The following is a 25961-nucleotide window of genomic DNA, read 5'->3' as shown; positions in this document are numbered from 1 at the left end:
CAATCTACTTACAGGACACATGGCTAGGCTTATAAGGGAGGGAACACCCATTGGATTTCAGGGCGTAACTGAATAAATTCCAGGCCCCATTGCTCACTTGTGCAGGAAAATAATTGACTCCTTAAAAATAACTCCCCCTTTTTGCATTCCCTAAATCTTAGATAAAAGTAATACTGTAAACTGTGTGTTATCTCCGAAGACAGGGGTAATTACGGAGGCCTGGTTGAAATGGGCACATGGGGCAAAACAACTGGGTATCCCTCCTGCTCCAATGCTTTTTTGGGGACTATTTCTTGACCCCAGTGGCAGGGATGGGGAGTATAAAGTGGCGCTCTGTGAGGCTTCGTAAGCTTGCTGAGGTGCGGCGGTCTCACACAGAAGGCGCTCAGCATGCTGCTCCGGGAACTGCAGGAAGGCGAGCGTTCCCAGGGACTTCTTGTAAATTACGTATTACAGGTAGCGGCTGTATATGGAATCTGCTTACAAAGGCCCCGGAGCAGACCCCAACTGTGAGTCCAGCCGTGGCCCTGCGTACGGCCACGTAATGTACTGCGCATAACTGTTACTCACACAGGCTGTCATGCGCAGTACACCTTTTTTTGTTTATATTTCCCGCACCGTCGCTTAGGGATGACACATGTACCCGCAGCCAGTACACAATGTAGTTGCATATGGGCTCCGGGTATATCTGCGGCCATGGTGCACAATGGACTCTATGTTGCAGGTATCGGCAGTAAAATAAAGCATACTGCATTCTGTTTTCTGTAAGGGGATAACGTAATTCCAACCCGCTAATGTGCATGGAATTGTGTAATTCAATGCATTTGATTGATCTGCGTATTACCTCGGATCAAACGCTTGCAGAATCTGCAATTCTTATCCACTCCTGTGAGACCGGTCTAAGGTAGACGGCTACCTTTTTATTACGTGACCGGTGACAGCTTAACGAGGCCACCGGTCACTGCTCCAGGCTCTCAGCACTCATTGGCCGCCAGGAGATTTTAAATCTCCTGGGTCCTCTCCGGCTTCTGCATATGTGCTCGGGAGGTTCATGGGAGAGGACCGCGTTTGGGTTCAAATGCGGAGGTCTCCGGTAAGACGTTTCATCTCCTCTCACTGATTGTATCAGTAAAGGGAGATGTAACTTCAACTTTTTTTTAACTTCTCCATCAAGCACCCTAGCATCTCCCCAGACCTTCCTATCATTCCCACCTCCAGATCATCTGCACCCATCATTTCGCTAAGACCATCCAGTCCTCCCTGTGCCCTCTCTCTCCTCTGCTGTCCTAATTTGACTGCCGAACACTACCACACCACCCTCAGACGCACCCTGGATGAAGTGGCACCCCCCATGACCCAAGCAGTCTGCTGCAGACCACGGCAGCCCTGTCTCATGTCCCAAACGCGCTTCATCCGGCAGTACTCTAGGTGCGCTGAACGACCGCAGTAAATCTGCGCATGCGCGCCACAGGGAAAATGGCGGCGCATGCGCAGAAGCCCGGATCGCCCAGAATATTTGAAATTTCCTGTATCCAACGGAAAAGTTTAAAAAGTAAAAATTTCACTGAAGGTAGCCGGGAGACATGAGATGTCACCGGGGACTGCGGAGAGTGGTCTCCGGGCCCGTGATCGCTGGTATCCAACGGAAAAGTTTAAAAAGTAAAAATACTCCCCTAATGTCCTCCAAAGTGCCGGGCATTACCCTGATCTGCGCATGCGCTGGCAAAATGGCAGCGCATGCGCAGTAGAAACGAATGCCAAAGTTGCCTTTGGGATAGTATCCTGCAGGGACCAAAGTGATTAGTCCCTGCTGACATGGGTGGCCGTGATATACCTATCACAGCCATCCATGTCATTTGTTTAATAAATATGGCACACGGTTAGTCCTGAGTATCTCTCTCCTCTCACAGAGAGATTTGTGACAGGAGACAGATAGAGAAAAACGTGTGGCCATATAGAAAGTGAGCAAGCGTACGTGCTGTTGTTCGCCAGTAGTTCTGGTAGCGATACCACAACTGAGGTGGAAGAGGAGGGTTTTTTTTTACAGTGACGACTCTACCTCTAGCCCCATGGAGGTTGAGGCAGCATGCCCGAGTAATACGGTGCCTCCCACAATGTGGAATTTATTTTCACCCGACATCCTCAAATTTACCGCGATTCCAGGCGTCAATATGGAGGTCACAAATTTTACCCCTTTTAATTGTTTTAATTAGTTCATTATTGACAGCGTCCTGGAGTTTATTGTCCAGCAGACTAACACCTACGCTGGACAATATATTAGAGACCACTCAATGTCTGTATATTCAATGACGTGGACCGCTATAAATGTCCCAGAGCTTAAAAATTTGGGGGGAATTGTCCTGTTAAAAAAGTCCTCAATACGGTGCTATTGGTCCGCGAGCGCCCGTATTTGCGTCAATAATGCCCCAACGCAGATATGAAAATATTATGCGTTTTTTTCATTTTGCCAGTAATGCCCAAATCTCCCCCAGAAACGACCCTGCGTATGATAGACTGTGCAAATTGAGGCCCCTTATATTCCTACTAAAAGATTCCTTTAAAAATATTTATACCCCAGAAAAAGAATTTGTCCGTGGCCGAGTCGCTCATGAGCTTTGCCAATTTATACCTTTAAAACACGCTAGGTATGGCGTTAAGCTTCATAAAGTTTGTGAAAGCGCAACAGGGTATACATGCAATTTTTTTTATTTATGAGGGCAGGGACTAAATCCTCCTAACTGTCCGGAAAATATCAGCACTAATGGAAAGATCGTGTGGGAGATCGTAGGCCTATTTTTAAACAAAGGGTACAACGTCTATACAGATAATTACTACACCAGTCTCCCACAGTACAAAGCATTACACGACACAGATACAGGGGCCTGCGGAACTGTGCACAAAAATAGGGTGGGATTCCCACAACCCCTGGTTTTTAGATGCGTAGAAAGGGGGGCGTGTTACGCACTGGCAAATGACCCCCTGCTTGCCGTAAAATGGCGTGACAGAAAACACGTTTTTATGCTCTCCGCTGTGCACGCAGACACCTTCGTTGCAGTAAGGCAGAGGGGGGGCTGCAACAGAGAAAACAAAACCGGTCTGCGTCCCGGATTACAATACATTTATGGGGAGCGTCGATCTGTCGGACCAGGCGCTTCAGCCATATCTCGTAAAGTGCAAAGCTAGAGCATGCTATAAAAAGGTAGCGATTTACTTGATACAGATCCCTACATATAATGCGTATGTAGTTTATAAAACATCCTGGGGAACGCTGAGTTTCCTCCAGTTCCAGGAGCAGCTTATTGAACACCTTTAATTTGAGACCGCCGCACCTCAGGATGCATTACAGTCTGAGGAGGTGCTGAGGCTCACATAGCACCATTTTCTGAACCCCATCCCTGAAACTGCGGGCAAAAAATACCCCACAAAAAAGTGTTGGGTTTGCAGCAAACAAAGAAGGAGGAGGTATACCCGATTTTATTGCCCCATGTGTTCATTTCAACCAGGCCTCTGTAGTTACCCTGCTTTGAAACCTACCACACCATCTTACATTATTAATTTTATTTAATATATAGGAAACGCCAAAAGCGGGAGGGGCGGATTCTTTTTAGGGAGTCAATTTTTTTTTATTAGTGCTATAATACTTGGGGTGCGTCTCCCCAGTTTTTTCTGCTTGAAACATGAGAAGGGTCATGAAAGTGACAAATTTGTGAATTTGCTTCATAATAAAATTTTTTTAAAAAGTGGCGTCAGAATGCTTAGTACACCCCTAGATAAAGGACATTTCTCGCCTTAGCACAATAATATAGCTACGAGCCTTGTATCTTCTGAATGAAAAATATAGCAATCAAAATAATAGCAATCAAATGTTATCATATTTCACATCTTTCACTGCTATTTTCGGAAAGAACATTGTGCAGTAATGAACAATGGCCTGGCCAGGGCCAAATCACATTTCAGGAAGGGAAAGGAAGGGTACAGGGGAGAGTATAAAGGTAGGGGGGTAGGGGAATTCCCTCTTTCCCAGGACTGCCGCCCCAAGGGGCAAAGATACCAGGAAATTCGAATTAGGCTCAACCCTGCTGTAGGAAAGGCATAATTTATTCATGGAGTCCATATACTAAGAAATGTATCATTTTTATCTTCTGTTATCAAGGTTAGCTTTTCGTTTATGAGATACCAATTCATTCGGCATTTAACTTCGGAAAAGTCCAGAGAAGCTTTATGCCAGGAATGAGTAATAGTTTGTTTTGCAGCTAGGAAAAGAAAAGAAATCAGTTTTCTGGAATTTGGGGATATATTCTCGATCTTTTTGTTCAACAGAGCCTCCCATGGATTTTTGCGCAGGTTGTGATATGTCACTGAATGAATTAGGGAGTATGTCCTGATCCAAAGTCTTTTGACTCTAGGGCAGGACCACCATATATGGAGTATGTCTCCAGGGGAAGAACTACCTCGGAAACATTCTTTAGAATAGCCAGGGACCACAAGTGCAATTCGATTGGGGACCAAATACCAACGAAGAAGGATTTTACATGATGTTTCCAACATTAATATGTTACGGACACAATTGGTGGATCTCCAAATCTGAGACCACTCCTTCTCACTCAGAACATCCCTCAAGTCTCGCTTCCATCTAGTTACATATGATAATTGTGTGCGGAACTTGGTATGAACAAGGTTCGAGTATATTTGAGAGATGAGACCTTTTGCCTGCGGATGTTTAAGGCTGAAGGATTCAAAGGCGGTAAGGGTGTATGGAGATTTTGTATTTTTCAATAGGAAGGACGACAAATTCTTTAACTGTAAATAGCAGAATATTTCTGAGGATAGTACGTCCTTATTTTTCTGTATGATGGGAAACGCAGTCACACCTTCCTTTGAAAGTAAGTGATGTACCTTGGTGATGCCTCTATTTGTCCAACTTTGAAAAGCTAGAGGGGAGTCATGGCCCGGCGGAAATAACGGGTTACGTAAGAGTGTCCGGAGGGGTAGGTGAGGGGAGATCAGGTTCCCTGAGTTTTTAATGGAGTCCCAAACTCTAAGAGAATGCTTTATAATTGGATTAGATATGGTAGGCCTATGAATCGGGGGGATCCACAATATTGAATCTACTGTGAGGAGGTGAATTTCCATGGCCTCTATGGAAAGCCAAAGAGGGGCATTTATAGTGGAATGTAGGGAGGCTAACTGGGCCACCTGGTAATATTTTGTTATATGTGGGGTTCCCAAACCTCCTTGCTGCCTATACAAAGTGGAACCTGATACTCTGGGGATAAAGTTATTCCAAATAAAAGCAGAGGGTCATCTGTTGAAGTGTTTTCAAAAAATGCCCAGGTACCTGTACTGGAAGAGCTAAAAAAAATATAGAGGTTTAGGAAGGAACGACATCTTTAAGGAGTTCACTCTTCCAATCCACGATATGTGGTATCGGTCCCAGCTTTCCAATAGTAGGCGAAGTTTACAGAGAAGTGATATATAGTTTTGCATATACAACGTATAATAGGAGTTAGTCAGACTCAACCCCAGGTATCCCAGCGACCCTGTCAGCCATTGGAATGGGAAGTTGGATTGTAGTAGAGAGTGTGTGTGTGTGAGGGCATGGTAAGATTAAAAGCTTTCGATTTTGTTTCATTAATCTTCAAGCCGGAGATCGACCCAAACCTGGACAGCTCCGCCATGAGATTCGGAATTGTAGTGTGGGGGGCATGATATTAAAGCAAGTATGTTTCGTCTTCAAACATGCTAATTTTGTGGTGGACCCCAGCAATTTCTATTCCTCTAATGTTAGGGTTATTACGGATTTTTATGGCTAGTGGTTATAAGGCTAAAATGAAGAAGAGAGGGGAAAGTGGGCAGCCCTGCCTTGTCCCCCACTGGATCGTAAAATTACGATCAGGAAAATTATACAGGATTCGCAACCAAGTTAGGAACTCGGTAGGAAACTTCCAATGCTCTAATACCGAAAAAAGGTATGACCGACTTAGGGTATCAAAGGCTTTATAGACGTCCAGGGAGAGTAACATTGCAGGGATGCCCCTAGTTTGGCAGATATGTGTGAGGTGCGTTATCTGCTGAATGCTATCTGGAGCTTGGCGGCCTGGGATAAAACCTACTTGGTCTTTTCCAACTAAGGATGGCAAAGCCATATTTAGTCACAAGTCTAGGATTTTAGTGAGGAGCTTTGTATCTATATTGATTAGAGAGATGGGACGGTAACTTTGTTTGTCCAGCAGATCTCTTTCGGGCTTGGGGATCATAGAGATAGCTGCCGTAAGTGATGTTTGTCCCACCTGTTGACCGTCCCGTATTGCAATAAAATAATTAGCTAGATAAGTATGGAGAAATGGGAAGAATTTTTTATAGTAAGTGGCGGAGAAGCCATCCGGTCCCGGGCGTTTATTCACTTTCAGTGTTTTTGTTGTATCTTTACCTCATCTGGGGTGATTTTTGCAGCCAGTTGTTCCAAAAATGCCTCTTGGAGTGTGGTTTCTCTGAGGTATGTGTTTAGTAGTTCTGTTGGAAATGTTGGCAATGCTAACTCCTCTCGATGAGGAAGCTGCTTGAGTACAATGATACCATTTGGTGTAATAGTGATGATGAGAAGGGAGGGGATCTGACCTCTTTCTAGGTTTTTTCAAACCTTTGCCATTATATTATGTATTAGTAATAGGATTACTATCAATATTAGTAGACATTAGATGAGTATACAGGACCAGTTTCCTTTATGGGATTGTTCCGTTACGTTGGGAGGAATTACAAAGTCTCCAAAGGAGACACCATTAAAGAAAAACATAATCAAAGAATTGTAAAATGGAGGACAAAGATTTCTCATCGTCAATTAGATCCATACCTGGATCCACACACTAAGATAGGAATAAGTTGACATAACACTTCTGTATTAAATTTCAATATTCAATATTCACCAGACAGGAGCAGGTGGAAGGGAAGAATGAAGTGGGGGTGGAATAATTAATAAGAGAGGGGGTTGAGGGTCACCTACCCCCAACTAGACTCTCCCCTTAGAGCAGTAAGGAAATCGATGAAACCAGTTGTTTGTGGAGAACTGACCCCACAACCAATACTACCGTAATGCTGATGCTGACCCATTCAGTGTAAAACTAATTATTAACTGAAAAGGTAGACCAGGATTTCCTCAATAGTCAAGGATGCATCAGCCAACACTTCATGTTAAGTCAGAAAAAGTTAAATAGCTAAATCACAACACTCCCTATACTGTTGTATAGAAGGCCAAAGTCATTAGACATTGACTAGCAAGTAACACGCAAAGTAAAAATCTGAACTGTGGTCACTGCCTTTGCAATTACACTTCCAGCTAGATAAGCAAAAGCTAGGTCTTAAGGGTCACCTCCATAGGACATCTACACACAAATCCAACTCTAACAAACGAAAATGCGCACAAGCCACTCCGTCCAAATGCAAAAAGGATCCTTCACCACTCATCCACCTCTCGTTATCACTCACTTTCATCCAGCACAAAAATCATTGCTGGATCGCTGACCCTTGCTGCGTGTAAACGCCCCCGCCCAGTGCCCCACATAGATTATGAAGTGCTGAGCGAGAAAACGGCATCAGTCAGCGGCAATCCGCCCATCCAAATGCCCTGTGCGAGCACCACCCCCCAGTGGTGACATCACTTCTCCGTCCAATTGAAGCCAACTAGTAACACGTCACCAAGTGCTGCCCAGGCAGCGCCTAGAGATAACCAGTCTTCCTATATTACTGAAATTTAAGCAGCTATCTTCTCTTGATATGTCTAAAAGTGCTGATGACTAGGAGAGGGGGAAACAAAAGTTGAAATAGGGAAAAGAGGGTAGAAGAAAGGGAGATAGGAAATGGTGGTGGGGGTAGGAGGGCAGGGAGACAAATCCAATTACTCATAAAAGAAAAGTAATAATCAGAAAATAGTCTTGATATTTTGGAAATGCAATCGCTAGAGACTGACAGATTGTAAAACAGGCGGTAAACTGTTAAGTTTTGAGAACTATATGCATTGCTCTACTGTGCAGGAAAATACGTGCATGTGAACAAACCCATCAAAATCAATGGGTTCTATTCTCTGCGTATTGCGTGTGTAATACGCCAGTGTGAAGGGGGCCATAAGGAGAGATTTTCCAGATTGCCGCCTCCTCTACTCACCCGAACCCCAGATGGAAACACACTGGCTACTTGGTTGTGGACATTTTCCTTTGTAACAAAATCCTTTTCCATTCATGCATGGAGAGCCGTTTACTTTAAAACTATCCTTTGAACATGCAGGAGATATCCCATCACACACGTCAGTAAGGTCACACTCATCTCTGGCAGGTCTACAAGTCGATCCTGCAGGTTTAATCTGTGGTGAAAAAGGAACATACATAACATATAGTAACATAGTATGTAAGGCTGAATGAAGACAATGTCCATCTAGTTCAGCCTGTTTATCTTCCTATGTTGTTGATCCAGAGGAAGGCAAAAAAAACCAAGAGGCAGGAGCCAATTAGCCCATTTGGGGGAAAATTCCTTCCCGACTCCCTAATGGCAATCAGACTAATCCCTGGAACAACCCCTAATAGTTCCTATCTGCCTGTATACGCGGATTAACAATTGACCTAAGATTTATATCCTGTAATATCCTTCCGCTCGAGTTCCACAGTCTAACTACTCTTACAGTAAAGAACCCTTTTCTGTGTTGGCAATGAAACCTGCTTTCTTCTGGATGTAGCGGATGCCCTCTCGTTACCGTCGCAGTCCTGGGTATAAACAGATCATGGGAGAGATCCTTGTATCATCCCCTCATGTAATTTATACATGGTTATTTGATAACCCCTTAGCCGTCTTTTTTCCAGGGTAAATAATCCCAATTTTGATAGCCTCTCTGGGTATTCCAGTCCCTTCATTCCATGTATTAGTTTTGTTGCCCTTCTTTGAACCCCCTCCAGCACTGTGACATCTTTCCTGAGCACCCCCGGTGACCAGAACTGTACGCAGTATACCATGTGAGGCCTGACAAGTGGGAGGATAATGTTCTCGTCCATCGCCCCTATACCTCTTTTAATGCACCCCAAGACTTAATTAGCTTTTGCAGCAGCTGACTGGCATTGGTTACTCCAGTTTAGTCTACAATCCACTAGTACCCCAGGTGTTTTTCCATATCACTTTTCCCTAGCAGTACCCCATTTAGTGTAAATTGGTGACATCCGTTTCTCCCGCCCATGTGCATAACCTTACATTTATCAACATTTAACTTCATTTGCCATTTTTCTGCCCAAGTCCCCAGCTTATCTAGGTCCGTTTGTAGCCGTACATTGTCCTCCTTTGCATTGATTATATTGCATAATTTTGTGTCATCTGCAAATATTGATATTTTACTGTGCAGCCCCTCTATCAGGTCGTTAATATATTGAACAGAATGGGGGCCAATACTGAACCCTGTGGCACCCCACTAGTGACGGTGCCCAATCAGAGTACGAACCATTTATTACTACCTTTTGCTTTCTATCTGAGCCAATTCTTTACCCAATTACACACGTTTTCACCCAATCCGAGCTGTCTCATTTTATATATCAGCCTATTATGTGGCACGGTGTCAAATGCTTTAGAGAAGTCCAGATATACAAGATCGATAGACTCTCCCACGTCCAGCCTAGAGCTTACTTCATCGTAGAAACTGACCAGATTGGTCTGACACGATCGACCCTTCAGAAACCCATGCTGGTGAGGAGTTATACCGTTGCTTTCCTTGAGGTATTCTTCGATGGCATCTCTCAGAAACCTCTCGAATATTTTTCCAGTTACTGAAGTGAGACTTACTGGCCTGTAGTTACCAGGCTCACTTTTGGACCCCTTTCTGTAAATTGGAACCACGTTGGCAATGCGCCAATCCAGTGGTACAACCCCGGTCTTGGCCTAGCTATCTCATTACTTAGTTCCCTTAGTACCCTTGGGTGTATTCCATCTGGGCCTAACGATTTATTTATTTTAATCTTCTTTAACCGGTTCTGCACTTCCTCCTGCGTTAGGTATGAGATATTTTGTGAGGGGTTCATTTTGGTCCCCTGCATCTCATGTAGCATTTCCTTTTCGTTCAAACGTTGAAAAGAAACTATTTAATAGGTTTGCCTTTTCTCCATCATCTTCAATGATTTCTCCTGCATTATTTGTTAAAGGGCCAGTGCTCTCAGTGCAAATCCTTTTGCTGTTAACATAGTTAAAAAATAGTTTCGGGTTGTTTTTGCTCTCTTTGGCGATCAGTCTTCCAGCAGTTTTTGATCTTATCTTTGCATATTTTATTTTTTTCCCCTGTACGATTTTAGTGCTTCTTCGCTGCCTTCTTGCTTTAGTAGTTTATACTCTTTCTTTTTTTCGTTTATTGCCTCTCTTACCGTCTTGTCGAGCCACATTGGTTTCCTTTTACTTGAAGTTCTTTTATTTTTAAAGGGAATGAACTGCTCACATGAGGTGATTAGGATCCTTTTAAACTCCTCCCATTTGTCCTCTGTACTGATATTTTTGAGGATGTTGTCTACAGCTCTAAGCTGATCAAATTTTGCTTTACTAAAGTTTAGTTTATTTGTCGCTCCCTGATAAGGCTTCTTATTGAATGACAGCTGGAAGTTGATTATATTGTGGTCACTGTTCCCCAAGTGCCCCTCAACCTGTACCCCCGTTATTCGGTCCGGTTTGTTAGTACTAAGTCCAGAGTAGCCCTTCCTCTAGTTGGCTCCTGCAGAAGTTAAATAAGGTAATTATTTTTAATTGTTCTCAAGAATTTATCACCCCTATGAGAATTGCAGGTTTCATTTTCCCATGTTATATCCGGATAATTAAAGTCCCCCATGATAATTACTTAGTTGCACTTTGACACGTCTTCTATCTGCCTTAATAGTAAGGTTTAAGTTTCTTCTTTTGGTGGTCTATAGAAAACTCCCTGTATTTCCACCCCCAGAGATTCCACGTGTTCATCTCCTGCACCTATATCTTCCCGCAGCCTCGGCAATAAGTACGATTTAACAAACAGACATACCCCTCCCCCTTTCAGGTTTCCACGGTCTCTTCTGAAGAGGTTGTAACTCTGAAAATACACCACCCAATCGCACTTATCATCAAGCCATGTTTCCGTTATTCTGACTATATCATAGTTTTCATCAGTCATTCTTGCTTCAAGCTCACCCACTTTACCGATCAGACTTCTTGCATTCGTGGTCATACAATTTATAGTTTTTTTGTTCTTTAAAGTCATTTTGTTACTAATGGTACTATTGGCTGATCTGACAGTTCTAATTGTACTAACCCCTCCTCCAGCTCGACCCCCATTCCCATTGCTTAGACCCAGGTCGCTAGCTATGCTGACTACCCCCTAATTTCTCTTTTTGCCCTCCCCCCCAGTCCCTAGTTTAACCCCTTCATGACGTGGCCTTTTTTTTCCCATTTTCGTTTTTTCCTCCCCACCTTAAAAGAATCATATCTCCTTTATTTATCCATCGATGTCACTGTATGAGGGCTTGTTTTTTGCGGGACGAGTTGTATTTTTCAATGATACTATTTAATGTACCATATAATGTACTAAAAAACTTTAAAAAAATTTTAAGTGGAGTAAAATGAAAAGAAAAAAAAATGACATTCCGCCATCTTTCAGTGCGTCTTGTGTCTACGGCGCACAAACTGCAACAAAAACGACATGATAACTTTATTCTATAGGTCAGTACAATTCCTACGATACCAAACTTGTACAGTTTTTTTTGTACTATACTACTCTTTTTTTTTTTCAGACATTTAATTTTTTTCAATTATTTTCTGCAGTCATCTTGTGCGCGCAATAACTTGTTTCTTTTTCCGTCGCCATAGTTCAGCGATGGCTCATTTTTTGCGGGATGTCCTGTAGTTTCCGTTAGTACTAATTCGGAATACGTACGACTTTTTGATCGCTTTTATTGTGTTTTTTCAGGGAGACAGGGTGACTGAAAAAGAGCATTTCTGGCGTTTTTTACTTTTTTTTAGACGACGTTCACCGTGCGGGGTAAATAATGTGCTACTTTGATAGATCGGACTTTTACGGACGCGGCGATACCAAATATGTATTTTTATTTTATTATTTAGACTTTTTAATTATAGATATGGCAAAAGGGGGTGGTGATTTAAACTTTTACTTTTTTTTTTTACAATTAAAAAAACTTTATTGCTCTTTTTTCACTTTACTTTTAAGTCTCCCTGGGGGACTACAATATGCGATACTTTGATCGCTCTTTAGTATGACATAATGCTATAGCATTACGTCATACTGCATTCTGATAGGCAGCCTATCAAGCCACCCAACAGGGATGGCTTGATAGGCAGTCTCTCAAGGCAGCCCTTGGGCCTTTCAGAAGGCCCCTGGCAGCCATGACACCTGCACGGCTCCCCCGATCTTACCGCGGGGCGGGGTTTAAATGCCGTTGCCAGAATTTAAAGGGTTAATAGCTGTGATCGGCCAGCTGACGCCCGTGCTGTATGCAGAGGTCGCCCCATCTCCAGCCTTCTAGCCATCTTCTCGCCCAGCACAGCTGCACCCTCCCCATTGAGATGCAGCTTGTCCCTACGGTAGAGCCTGTAGACGACAGCAAAGTCAGCCCAGTTCTCCAGGAACCCAAATGCCTTCTTACACCAACTCCGGAGCCACTTGTTTACCTCCCTAAGATCCTGCTGCCTTTCTAGTGTGGCTTCAGGTGCAGGTAGTATTTCCGAGAAAACTACCCTATGAATGATGAAGTTACAAAAGCAGCATAAAATAGAAGTAACAACATGACTCCTTCCTGTGATGTGTCAGATAGGGATCGAAATAAGAAAAAAATACGTCTTGTGTATTTTCTTGTATTGTTATGGAGGCATCCATTTTATCTTCACCTACTTATACCCTACTGCTCTTACTGAAATGGACATCGAGAGAAGCTAATCCTCTCATAGCAGTGGCTATCTGTCTGGCTCATATGGATCTTGAGCGGGAGACAGATTTGGAGAATGGAGCTGTGGTCGAGCATGTGTGGTGCCACTCCCTTCATTTCAATGGGACTGCCAGAGTTAGCTCAGTACTTCTACCCAGTTATTTCAGTTAGCGCCATTGAAACAACTGCAGCAGCACCACACATGCTTGACCGCTGCTCCATTTAATCTCCTCCTTACTGTGAAGGGTGCAATGAGCCCACACTGAGGAGAAGAGGGGGATTGAAGACCCCAGTGCTCAGGGTCGTTGATGGTCTCAGCAGTGAGATTCCCACTTAGGTGATAAAAGCCAATTTTGTGAATAACCTTGAAAGGAGTTCTCTGGTCTATCTATATGCCAATTCAGCTCACCATCAGACTTGGCAAAGTGACTTCCCTATCAGCTGGGAGAATGTAGCAACCTGTGCATATGCATAGATCGCACACTGCAAAGACCGGTCCTGTATGCCATCACCCCAGCACTGTCATTCAATAATACTGCTACTATTCTCTGTGGCACAATTATATGGACATTATTTTATGTAACTCACCTTACAGTCCCGACAACACAGACCTTCATCACACTGACATCCCGGCTTGAATTTACAAATGCTGGCATCACAGCAGTTACTTGTACATTCCTAGATAAGAAACAAGGTAATGTTCCTTTTAAACTGCTTTTTGGGGCATATTTTAAAGGGGTTTTGTCACTAAAAAAAATAAATTTTTTTAAATTTTATACTCATTTATTATTTCCCCGTCAGTCTCCATACCAGATCTTCTCCCCCCACCCGGACTGCAGGAGACAGGAGAAGATCAGTAAAGTGAAGATCTGGTAAGTAGACTGACGATGGAAGGATAGGTAAGTAGAATTTTTTTCTTTAATGACAGAACCCTTTAATGTTCTATGCAACTATTTACAGGTTACAAGGAAAATGTAATCTCTGAACTTAAATGGGTTATGTGAATTGTAAAAACAAAGAGAGGAGAGCTTTAAAGTAAGAAATTATCTGGTAAGTGCCATTTGCTCCACCACTGTCACGCCATTCTTCCCATCGCTGTTTCTTTGCATTGGCCACAACTGTATACCCACATGATCACTACAGTTAAAGGTACCTCTACACAGGGCGACTCTTGGCCGAACAATCGCTCAAAAGAAGAAATTCTAACAATTATCCTCAGTGGAAACACAGCCACCAACAGGGTGATGAACGTTAAGTTGTTTTGTTTCAGCTTACCAAAGACATAGTCGCTGGTTGATCAAAAGTCGTTCAGTGTAAAGTCACAGTTGTTCATATTACAACCAGCTACTTGGAGAACACCACAGACCTACTGAACAAACTGTCAACCGTTGGTCCCCTCCTTGATGGTGCCATCCTGGCCAACATGGATGTGGAATCATTATACTCCAACATCCCACACGAAGATGGACTGACCGGCTGCCAGGCACACCTTGAGGCCAATGGGGTTGCCTCTGAATCGGTATTACTACTCACCAGATTCATCCTCAGACACAATTATTTCTCCTTTTGCAAAGATATATTCCTGAAACCTACTAGAACCGCCATGGGCAGTAAAATGGCACCGCAATATGCCAACGTTTTCATGGCAAAACTGGAGAGTGACTTTCTGGCCTCCTGCCCCAATAAACCATTGGTTTACTTCCGCTACATTAATGACATCATAATCATCTGCACCTACAGCAAACAAAAAGTAGTAAAATTCCATGGGAGATTCAACGCATTTCACCCTACCATAAACCTGACATTAAGCTAGCCGTATACTGAAATCAACTTTTTGGACACCACCATAAAAATTTCAAACAACTCAATACAGACATCCCTATACCAAAAAGTGATTGATCGGCCCACATACCTCAGATGGGACAGTTTCCATCCTAAACACATCAAAAAGTCCATTGTCTACAGCCAAGCCATCAGATACAACTGGATCTGCTCCAACCCAACAGACAGAGAGGAACATTTATACCACCTTAAAAGGTAATTTTAAAACGAGGGCTACCATCCCATCTCAATTGATGATCAAATCACTAGAGCCACCAGTATACCCAGGAATCAACTACTCCAATACACAGAGAAGGAAAGAAACATTGTGTACCTCTATTAGTGACCTACAATCCACAGCTAGAGGTACTAAGGTAAACCGCAAAGGAACTCCATCATACCTACACAAGGATGTGACCGTCTGAAAACCATATTACAGGACCCTGCCCTTCTGTGTTACAGGCAACCTCCAAATTTGAGGAACTTTTATAAATCAGGAGTGCATTGCCCTCTGACACACAAAAAGGAATTCATCCCTGGAATGTAAGGCGCTGCAAGATCTGCTCACATATACTGACCGTGGACAGGATACAAATCCCCAACACACATCAGGACTACAAGATCCTGGGGACATTCACAAGTTCCACATCCAATGTTGTGTACCTGATCCTGTGCAGTGAATGTCCTGTTGGGGCCTTTTATGTTCGGGAAACAGGACAAAAACTGAGATCCAGGATGAGATTGCATTGCCACACGATTAAAGCGAGAAAGACAGAATTACCTGTGGCAAAGCATTTCTCTAGTCATGGACACAACATACAACATATGAAAGTTATTATACTTAAAGGCAATTTCTAGTCCCACCGTCACAGAAGAATTTTGGAATACAAGTTTACAGTCACCTTTGACACTAACAAAAACGGTATGAATCTCGGAAGTGGTTTTTGCATCAGTGGAGATTATGAGATATGAGAAACGCAGAGCAGAAGTAACATGTTGGCCTGGTGGTAACCCCCTAACATCACATTCCTTGTCACTGGACTAATTAAGTATTTACTGTTCTGCTCATCCTTTTCTGGTATTTATCTAAGTGCTATTAATCATATCTGTTAGATCCACTGTTCAGACTAACTTCCCTTTCCCTGGTTCTGGCAGACACGGGTGTCATCCTGTCCTCCCTGTAACCTAAGCTTATTCTTACCTGCTTCCAGCACTTCTATGATTAATTGCTACACGGCTTCACTGCTCAGCTGTAGGACCTTTGCCAATCTTCTTCCTATATAGCTGAGCTGGGACTTCCTTTCAGTGTTGTTGTGAGTTCTGCTGTCTGACTCCCTGTTTTTGCAGTTATCCTGTTTGCATCCAGTGTCTTGTGCTTTGTTGTTCTGTCCGTTCTTGCATTTCATTATCTATAGTCTTCACCTGTTCCTCTGTTATCCTTGCAAGCCTGTCATTCTCCCTGTCTCTTTATTCCTGCCAGTCCTGTCTTTTGTTGTATAGGTGTTCTATTTTGTCAGGTTCAGCTAGCGCCTAGAGGAAAACTGCAGGGTCATCCTTTTCGGGACGTTAGCCCTGCTTATAGGCAGGGTCTTCCATCTCCTTCATACCAGCTCAGGGCAAGGTACCTTTCCTAGTTCTCATACCTGGACTGGGTTGCAGCCATCTGGTATCTTACCTCCGCACGCTAGAGGGTAAGCTGCCAGCCTTTCTGGACTGGACCATCGCCTATCCGGTTGGTTCACGCAGTGGAACCACGTCCACATTCCTTACAACATCATGTCTGTGCCCTCTTATCCTGTTCTGGAATTCGTTTTAAGTACAAAATAATCATGCCATGTTTTCCCTCCTATGTGATCATGTGTATATGTATTTATATAAATGGGTCCTTAGATCTGTTCCTTTATGCCTGAGGAAGAACTCCATGTAGGTTCGAAAGCTAGCTGCAACATCATGTATTTTTTTAGCCATTAAAAGATATCATATCTACAAGATTACTTGATTTCTCTTACTGAGAACAATCACACAGTTTATATTTGAACCACGTGTAAATGAATTTGCATGAGGCTCTCTCTATGAATGATATCTCGGCAAACAACTAATGGACAATTTTCGCTTTGCGTAAAAGCAAACAACTGTTATTTGCACACTCTAATTACTTTTCTGGGTGACTATTTGAACAATAGTTGCTCTATAAGGTACATCCTATATTATACAGAGTATGGAATATGTGCTATGTATACGGCACATCATTGGGCCACAAGGAAATAGTGACCTCACAGGTCAGTAGCCAGCCACAAGAACAGGTGCATATTCACAATAAAAAGTAATGAAAATTTAGACAACCCTTTTAATTATTATATGTTGAAAAGCTATGCAATTCTAAATTATGATTTGTGAATCAATTCCTTGTGACTATTAAGACCTCTTCTTGCTGTCAGTGTTTATGGATCCGTCAATCTCAACTTCCAGAGGGTGAGAATCTGTCCTAGTCATCTGATAATCACGTAGGTAAGATATTAGAACTCTGTCCTTGGAACTGGTTCTTTCAGGATGCCAACAAAACCATGCGGTCCACAGGCACAATGTTTGGACAGGATGTTTAAAGATCCCTTTCACAATAGTGAAACCACAATAAAATGAACCACAACAGAAAGGTTTTCTTCTTCCTTCAGTGGGGTCCAATCCCCATATTGGCACAAAAAAAGATGGTGATGTCAAGGACCACAAACACAGCTATGTGACTGTAGCTTGTCATCGAAAATATGAAGCAAAATTAGCATGTCTTAAATGTGAATTTTGGTGCCAATTTACTGTGGAATTGTTGCCGATTTCGCCCCTTTGCCAATACACAGGAATTCCATGGGAAATCCACATCAAAATTCACAAATAAGACATGAATTTTGCAGTGGATTTGTCCATGGAGTATTGTTATGCCACATGTGCATCCACTTTTGCACATTACAGCTCATCCTGGGGTGGTTGTTACCTGGGGTTCACCGCAGTCACATTGCTCTTCACCTTCAATGAATTTATTGCCACACACTGGAGGATTCAAGAGTTCTGATGTTTGCGGCGCATTAATCAGGCAGGTTAGATAGTTAGTATAAATAAAGATCTTGAAATCTTTGATGCTGCAGGTGGAGAACTTGCGAGGAAGCACATTACTGGAACAATAAAGACATCATTAAGTAACGGCAGGCCCACATTTATAATATGTGCAAGTTGCGCCTGACAGGCTCAGGCGCATCTTACATCGGACAACACAAGGACACCTGCAGAGAGCACGTTGACATGATACGGACAGGAATAGGACATGCAATGGGGTTTTCATGATACCTTTTAATGGCTAACAAAAATACATGATGTTACAGCAAGCTTTTGGATCTTCTATCAATCCATCCGCAGGCTAAAATGAGAAAGCTTTCTGTAACATCGTGTATTACTGTAAGCCATAAAAAGGTATCACATCTTCAAGATTACTTGGTTTCTCTCACTTAGAACAATCACACTCTGGATGAAGTAGCACAGCTTTGTCTGGGATTTTTGGCCAGAACTGCACTGGAGGCTGGAACAGAAGCCTGATGCAGTTGTGAACAAAACCTAAAAAGTAACATTTGGGTCCCATAGCAAATTTTGGAAGATGTCAAATTTAATAGTGATCATTATGAGAATCTCTAGCAGCTCCATTACATCTGCTATGCGTTACACCCATGGAAGTGTCAAATGTAAATCATGCACATGAGACTGTTTTGTATCCACGGCTGCCGTGAGTTCCCTCTGGTGAGAATCTGGTGTTATTATATGTAATATTACCATACTGGAAAGGAGAACATCATCTGTGGCCTGGAACAACATTAACTAGAATGTAATCAGTTTTGTACGAACCACGAACATTTAACAGGCATGAGGGCTCTTTCACACAGGCATCAGCGTTTTTACGTTCGCCCGCCAGCGCCATAAAAACACGTGAATGGGTGCACAAAGCTAACGTTTGTGCACCCATTTAGACGGCCCAAGCCTGGCGCAAATATACCAAGACCACAGTGCCTTTGGGTGGGGGGGATACAGTTTAGCTCTGCTAAGCTGTCTCCCCCTCACCGACTCTCAGCAAGTGGCGGGGGTGGGACAGGGTGGGAGCTCGTATGCTAAGTTCCCGCCTCTTGCATCCAGCCGTCAAGAAGTGGAAAGGAGGGGGAGGGAGTCTAGCAGTCAGGGAGTCTATGGCAGCAGCTATATTCCGTCCGGGAAAGATAGTTCCAGAACTATCTTTCCTGCATGGCGCTATATGGGCCGACCGTGCGCTTTTACACCGTGGGAATACACCTGTCTGATCTAATGCATTGAAATCCAATATCAGCCGGCCATGAAAATGGCGGCCGAAATACGCTTGTGTGGAAGAGCCCTAAGGTAAATGGAAGTTGGTGCTTTTACCTGAGGGTTGCAGCCATGACACATGGACCAGAACCACATGTACAGCCAGAGATGTCATGAGCCATCCCCAGGTTATGGCCCATTTCATGAGCCATCGTAGCACCAACAGAACCAACAAGTCTGTTGTGATCCTAGAGGAAAGATAGTAATACAGGATGATTAAAGTGACTGATTGGGAATTATTTAGGTTACATATAAAGTAGCATATAGAAAGTCATTAGAATGCCATAAGTACAAGATTAAACCAAGCACACAATACTCTGGACAGACAACTCACTAAACCACTAGACTTACCATGCTGTGAAAAACAGTCATCTAGACCATCAAATCCCTCCATCATATCTCCTGAATTGTGCTTTTATGCCCCAAAATAATCACTCCCATCTGTCGTACCCCCACCAATCTCGAGAACGAGAGTCCAGTTGGTCGCCGAGGTCGCACAAGCGTGCCGCTGCTCCATTCACTTCCATGACCAGAGATTGCAGAAGCACTTGAACGGCTATCTCCGGCGCTGTCATTGAAGTAAATGGAGCGGTGGTATGCCTGCGTGACCTCTGCTCTATTCACTCAAATACTGATTGGACTCCCGTCCTCAGGACTGGTGGAGTCCCAGTGGTCAGACCCCCTCCGATCATGAAGCTCTCCCCTATCCTGTGGAAAGGGAATAACTTTATAACTTCACACAACCCCTTTAACCTCTGAAAGACGTAGTCTAATTTGGTACTCAAAGAGGTTTTACCACTAAAGACATTCATTCCCTGTCGTCAGGATAGGGTATAAAAGATTGCTGGGGGTCTGACAGCTGGGACCCCCAGAGATCAGCGCACTAACTGCCTCATTTGAATAGTGCAGTGGTACACATGTTCACCAGCATTTACTTCTATGGGACGGAGAGAAATTGCCAAGCGTATCTGTTTAAGCCTGTCCCATAGTGCAGTGGTCACATATGCACACGGCATTTAAAGGGTAACAGCTCAGATGAGTGGCGTGGCTTATCGGAGCTGTTGCGGGCGGGCGTCAGGTGTAAGAAACAGCCGACACCTGCACTGTATGGTGCGGGATTGACTCGCGATCCCCCTCCATACACACTCTGAACCTGCAGGACGTAACTCTACGTCCTGTAGCATTAAGGGGTTAATGTACCATGCAACATTGGAGTAAAATAGGGGGGAAAAAAAACACAATTGCATCATTGTTTTGTGGGTTTTGTTTTTAAAGCGTTTACAGTGTAGCAAAAACACCATGTTAACTTTATTCTACAGGTCAGTACAAATACAGCAATACCACATGTAAACCATTTTTATGTTTTATTACTTAAAAAAATTAATATTTTTTTAAACAAAAAAAAAAAGTGTCACCCTATTCTGTGACTCATATGTGATTTTTGCAGAATGACCTAGTTTTCATTTGCACTATTCTGGAATACATACTATATGACTTTATAATAATTTTTTATTCAATTTTTTTAGGAGCTCGAGTGCTCAAAAAACTGCAATTCTGACATTATGTAATTTTCAAACGATCAGCATTACATAGTTTAATCCTTCAGTCGTTTTTAATTAATTAAATTTTTTATATGGAAAAGGAGGAAAGTAGAATTTTTTTTGAGAAAGAGAGAACCAAGAAAAGAAAAAAAAAAGCTCGAGACCCGGCGTCCTACATACAAAAATGCTTGAGTCTCCCATTGTAGTCAATGAGGTTCGTTACTCGAGTAGAGCTCTCGAATTTTACGAAAAGCTCGACTCGAATAACGCGGACCCGAGCATTTGGGTGCTCGCTCATCTCTACTTCTGTAATATTACTACAATACTTTAGTATTTCAGTATATTATACAGTCTATTAAGCCCCACCATAGGCAGAGCTTATCACACACCAATACAAGGCAGCCCTGGGAGCCTTCACTAGGCAACAGGATGCCATTCAAACCAGTTGGCACCCTTCGATCATGCCATGGGTGGGCTAATGGGGCACTGGAAAGCACCCTTAACCAGCTACGCTCCACCCCCCCCCCCCCCCCCGCTAGCTACTAAGTGCCACGGACAAGACTAACCATGGCATTCAATGAGTAAAACAGCCATTATCGTGCAGCCTCTGCAGGTTGATGTCATTTGTCAAAAAAAAGCCAAAGCCAATAAAATAAGCCGGAAACCCCTTTAAACTAACATTTGTCGAGTGTGACAAGATGAATGTTCATACACAACTTGTGTACAATGGCCACTACAATACAAAATGAATGGGCAGCCACAAAAAGCATTAAGTGCGATATGAACATTCATTGGCATGCCATGAACATTCATAAGGCAACAACTACATCTGTAATACACTGTACTACTTGTGTAGTAAGGGCTATTATGTCTGCCTGTCAGAAATCTACTGATAGTCAGTCTATTAGACTGGGCAATAAAATTCTGTTTAAAGTTTTCCACCAATCAACGGTCACAACTGTAAAGACACACTGGAATATAGTTACTCAGAGCTCCTTCACACGACCATATTGTTACAGTATATTCCGTGCATAGATTTGCATGTGGAATACACTGTACCAATCTGCCATAGGCTCCCATGCTGCCGATCAGACATATTGTGAGAAATACACAGCAGCATGTTCTATCTTGGCATGTATTACACACACATATATGCCAAGATATACACAAGAAATGGAAGAATCTTATTGCGTACTTGCTGTGTGCTGAGCGACTGTCACATGTGAATTACACTTGTGTACAGCTGGCCTTAGACTGGCATTTCACACACTGGTCTAAATAAACTGTGTTCCTATCTACGAACCAAAAATGTTTTAAGAGGTGCAAGCTCAGTGCATCAGAGGCAAGCCTACATAAGCTGCAAGTTGGAGTAGGTTTCTAGTTATAAGGTAGGCCAGTTTATGGTATACAGTATATTATACTAAATGTGATGAGTTATGTGTTGCCACACACTGTTAAAGGGGTTGTCCCATTACAAATCAACTATTTAAAATTAGAGCCTAATGGATTACAACAATAAATGGTACTTAACTGTCCCCAGCCCTGTTGACAGCAGAACTCAGGTGAAAGCTGACTGCCATTCAGAAATCGCAGTGTCACCAGTCGGAGCTACTGACATAATGGAGTCCAGGATGTAAGTGCTGATACCAGGAGATCAGGTGGTGATACTGCAGCCTCTGATTGGCAGGCAGCAGTCCCTAACTTCCATTGTCAACAGAGACCGGGAGAATCGCGGGACTGCAGCACTAGATCCTCAGAGCTGTGGATGGGTAAGTACAGTTTGTTTTAATACACTGGGATTTAATTTTAACCAGTTATAACCAGGCAACCCTTTTACTGACAAGCCATGCAGACTTTTTGAAACCGTGGGGAGGTCCAGCATTAAAGGGCATCTATTAGCTACTTTTAGCCCTATAAGATAAGCTTATGGGCAGAAAGTAGATGACCCGTGGATTCCCAAAATGTAAGTTTTATACTTACCTTCCCCATATTCCCCCAGTGTTAAAGTTGAAAGCTGCTACTGAATGAATTTAGTGATGTGATAAGTTGTGCGCCCAGTTTAGCTTTTAAAAATTATATCCCCTGACTCCACAGGTCACATGTCACCTGCTTTCAGCCCATAAGCTTAGCTTCTAGGGCTAAAATTAGCTGCCAGACTCTTTTAAAGGGGTTGTACCAAGATTACAAGTTATCCCCTATCTGCTGAGACCACTGCCAATCTCAAGAACAGGGGTCCGGTGTCCTCCGTCCTCACTGCGGGGTTACTGCACCTCCCGCAAGGAGGAGACTAAATGGAGTGCTGGTTGTGCAAGTGCGCTAGCGCTCCATTCACTTTCAATGCGACTGCTGAGATAAAGTGGCGGGCACTCAGGTATTTCCGTCAACCCCACTGAAATGAATTGAGTACTGACCACGCATGTTCGGACGGCGCTCCATTCATTCTGACGTCACCACGGGGAAAGAAACGAGCCCTGCAGTGACAGGCAGAGGAGGACATGGGACCATAATTCTTGAGACTGGCAGGAGTCTCACTGGTAAGATCACCACCGATCCTGTGGTAGCAAATAACTTGAAATCATGATAAACCCCTTAAATGCCTGAAAAGTTACAATTTAGGCATACAGTGAGGAAAAAAGTATTTAGTCAGATACCAATTGTACAAGTTCTCCCACTTAAAAAGATGAGAGAGGCCTGTAATTGACATCATAGGTAGACCTCAACTATGAGAGACAACATGAGAAAACACATCCAGAAAATCCCATTGTCTGATTTTTAACAAATTTATTTGCAAATTATGGTGGAAAATAAGTATTTGGTCAATAACAAAAGTTCATCTCAATACTTTGTTATATATGCTTTATTGGCAATGACAGAGGTCAAACGTTTTCTTTAAGTACTCACAAGGTTGGCACACACTGTTGCTGGTATGTTGGCCCATTGCTCCATGCAGATCTCCTCAAGAGCAGGGATGTTTTGGGGCTGTCGCTGGGCAACGCCAACTTTCAACTTCCTCCAAAGGTTTTATATAGGGTTGAGATCTGGAGACTGGCTAGGCCATCTTTTTAAGTGGGAGAACTTGTACAATTGGTATCTGACTAAATACTTTTTTCCCTCACTGTATGCATCAAAAATTGTGACTTTTATATGCCGGGAACTGGCGTACAGTGCATGGTAAATATGCCCAATTGTAGTTAATTTATACATGGCTTTACAATAGACTCTATGGACTTACTGTATGCACTGACCTGGATAATTCCAGTAGAGTATGTTGTGTCACACATCACTGACATTCCTGCTAACCCGACAGTAGTGTCAGCAAAGTCAACATTCCTAGAAGACAGAGATTGGACCTGAACACCAGCAGAATGTGCAATATAACATATTACATATCACAGATACAGATAATGAAAAACATATCACCAGGAACTTAGGAATCATCCTTATTAAGGTGCTTATAGAAGTTAAATGAAAGTTGATGAAAATAGACAATTTCAAACAAAACAATTGATCATTGTATGAAATTTAACAATGAATAATTATTTTAGCAAACTGCTGACATACTCATCTTCTGGAAAGTTGGCCGTATTTTAAAATTTTTCCTCATCATGGGCCAGAAGAGCTTTAATTTGTAAATGATTTTTCTTTGAATGTTCCCTGTGGTAATTTGGAAGTATAAGATCACTTCCACACGGGGGACATTTTGTCGCCACGCAACAGTACTACAGATCGCATGTATGTGGAGCCCATAGTTTCCTATGGGTTCTTCAACACGAGCGATGTTTTGTAGCCTGTGACATAGTGAGAATACAAAATTATGGCATGCGCTATACAGCTGCAATTTGCAATTTCTTGAGGCTCATGTTTCCCTACGGAGCCTTCCTTTGTGTTGCATCGCACAAAACGTGGTTTTCGTGCGGTGCGATGCAACATTTACAGTAGGAAATGCTACTATGAAAGCCCTGAAGGCCTAGCTGCATAATAAAAAAAAAATCTAAGAGGCACTGTCTGACTCCACCACACGTCGCCCAAAGCTCCCTGGTACTAGTTTGAAGTTTGAAAATCCCCACCTCCAGGAAGCTCTGCCTCTGATTAATTCTCGAGCGTTGCGGCTCAGCCAATCAGAGCAAGCACTTGATAAACCAATCACAGCCATTAAATGAATATCGCATTGCCCATGTAATAACATAACCTTCATTCCGTTGTTAGGCATCACAGTACACATGTACTATACAAGTCACATCCCTGGCTGTCTGGCTGCTAGATAACACTGATGCATTAGATAACCTTGGCCTAGTGCCTTACACACAAAGTCCATCATACCTAACTAAGCAGGGTGTCACCCTAAGGGGCAACATTTCCTGTCAGGATCCTGGGTTGAACCCACCATTTGTCTCTTCTCCTTAGAGCTACAGTCTCTCATGGACCTTACAGGACGTTCTCTCAGGGACTCTGAGTGTAGCAGGGGAGGAGGTTTTATTTCTGCCCTGCCACACTCACACAAGTGTTTTCTCTAATTTACTAGCAAAATGACGGCTCTACCGACCTCTGCAGACCATCTGTGCTACTACACTGCCACACTCCAGAAAGATCTTCTGTCTGTCGCCTAATGTTACTGAGCATATATGGCAAGTTTGAACAACTATGACAAACAATATGGACGGCTGCGCATGTGAAACACTTGCCCACCGTTTGTGCAATAGTTGTTCAGCCATTAACCTACTTCTATCCAATGTGTATGGTCAACTTTAAATCCAGAGGTCGGTGGGCTTACGTGATAAACTGTGCATTATCATGAGGCTTCCTTGGCAGCAGGGATTGGACCCTCCAGTCAGTGAATCTCGGCAGGAGCGCGTTGTAATCAGAGACCACCTGTATCTGGTCGCCAGAATTCCATATTTCTATCCCGATGAGGGCGACAAAAATATTGATCTGTTTGTAATACTGTGTGAAGAGCAAAAGATGAGTCTGTAACAGATCAGCAATAACAAAAAGCTGCCAATATTGTCAAAATGAAGTTATTGTAGCCCCTCCAGTAGAAGTGCATATAGTGTCAGCATTCAGGGACCTTCACACTGGCGAGAAAATCGCACGATTTTCTCGCAACGTGAGAGATAGTGAAAACACATGATTATGAAACCAATGAATTTCAATGGTTTCATTCTCATTTGTGATGTTTTCACTCCAGCGATGCTGCGTGAAAAAGAAAATTGCAGCGTGTTTTTTCTCTTTCGATATCACCCATTGTTTCCAATGGGGCTGGCGGCAGCAGCGCCGGCCCCAATTAAAGCAATGGGAGAATATCGCGATC

At 43.0% G+C, this 25961-nt stretch overlaps 1 protein-coding gene across 1 annotated transcript in view; it reads right to left on the bottom strand.

Moving 5' to 3' along the window:
* The window catches only part of LOC136610189 (zinc metalloproteinase-disintegrin-like MTP4), a 72805-nt gene that overhangs the window by 26181 nt on the left and 20663 nt on the right, over window positions 1-25961 (bottom strand). The window contains exons 10-16 of the mRNA XM_066589431.1: window positions 25425-25594; window positions 23899-23983; window positions 19170-19300; window positions 17725-17902; window positions 13506-13595; window positions 8158-8353; window positions 6431-6624 (exon numbers count right to left, since the gene is read on the bottom strand). Coding sequence (XP_066445528.1) covers window positions 6431-6624; window positions 8158-8353; window positions 13506-13595; window positions 17725-17902; window positions 19170-19300; window positions 23899-23983; window positions 25425-25594 — 1044 coding nt within the window. The remainder of the gene's footprint in view (window positions 1-6430; window positions 6625-8157; window positions 8354-13505; window positions 13596-17724; window positions 17903-19169; window positions 19301-23898; window positions 23984-25424; window positions 25595-25961) is intronic.

The sequence above is a fragment of the Eleutherodactylus coqui genome, chromosome 2 (genome assembly GCF_035609145.1).
Source record: "Eleutherodactylus coqui strain aEleCoq1 chromosome 2, aEleCoq1.hap1, whole genome shotgun sequence".
Lineage (NCBI taxonomy): Eukaryota > Metazoa > Chordata > Amphibia > Anura > Eleutherodactylidae > Eleutherodactylus > Eleutherodactylus coqui.
Note: the sequence above shows the minus strand (reverse complement) of the source record. Positions and strands in the feature narration are given on the sequence as shown.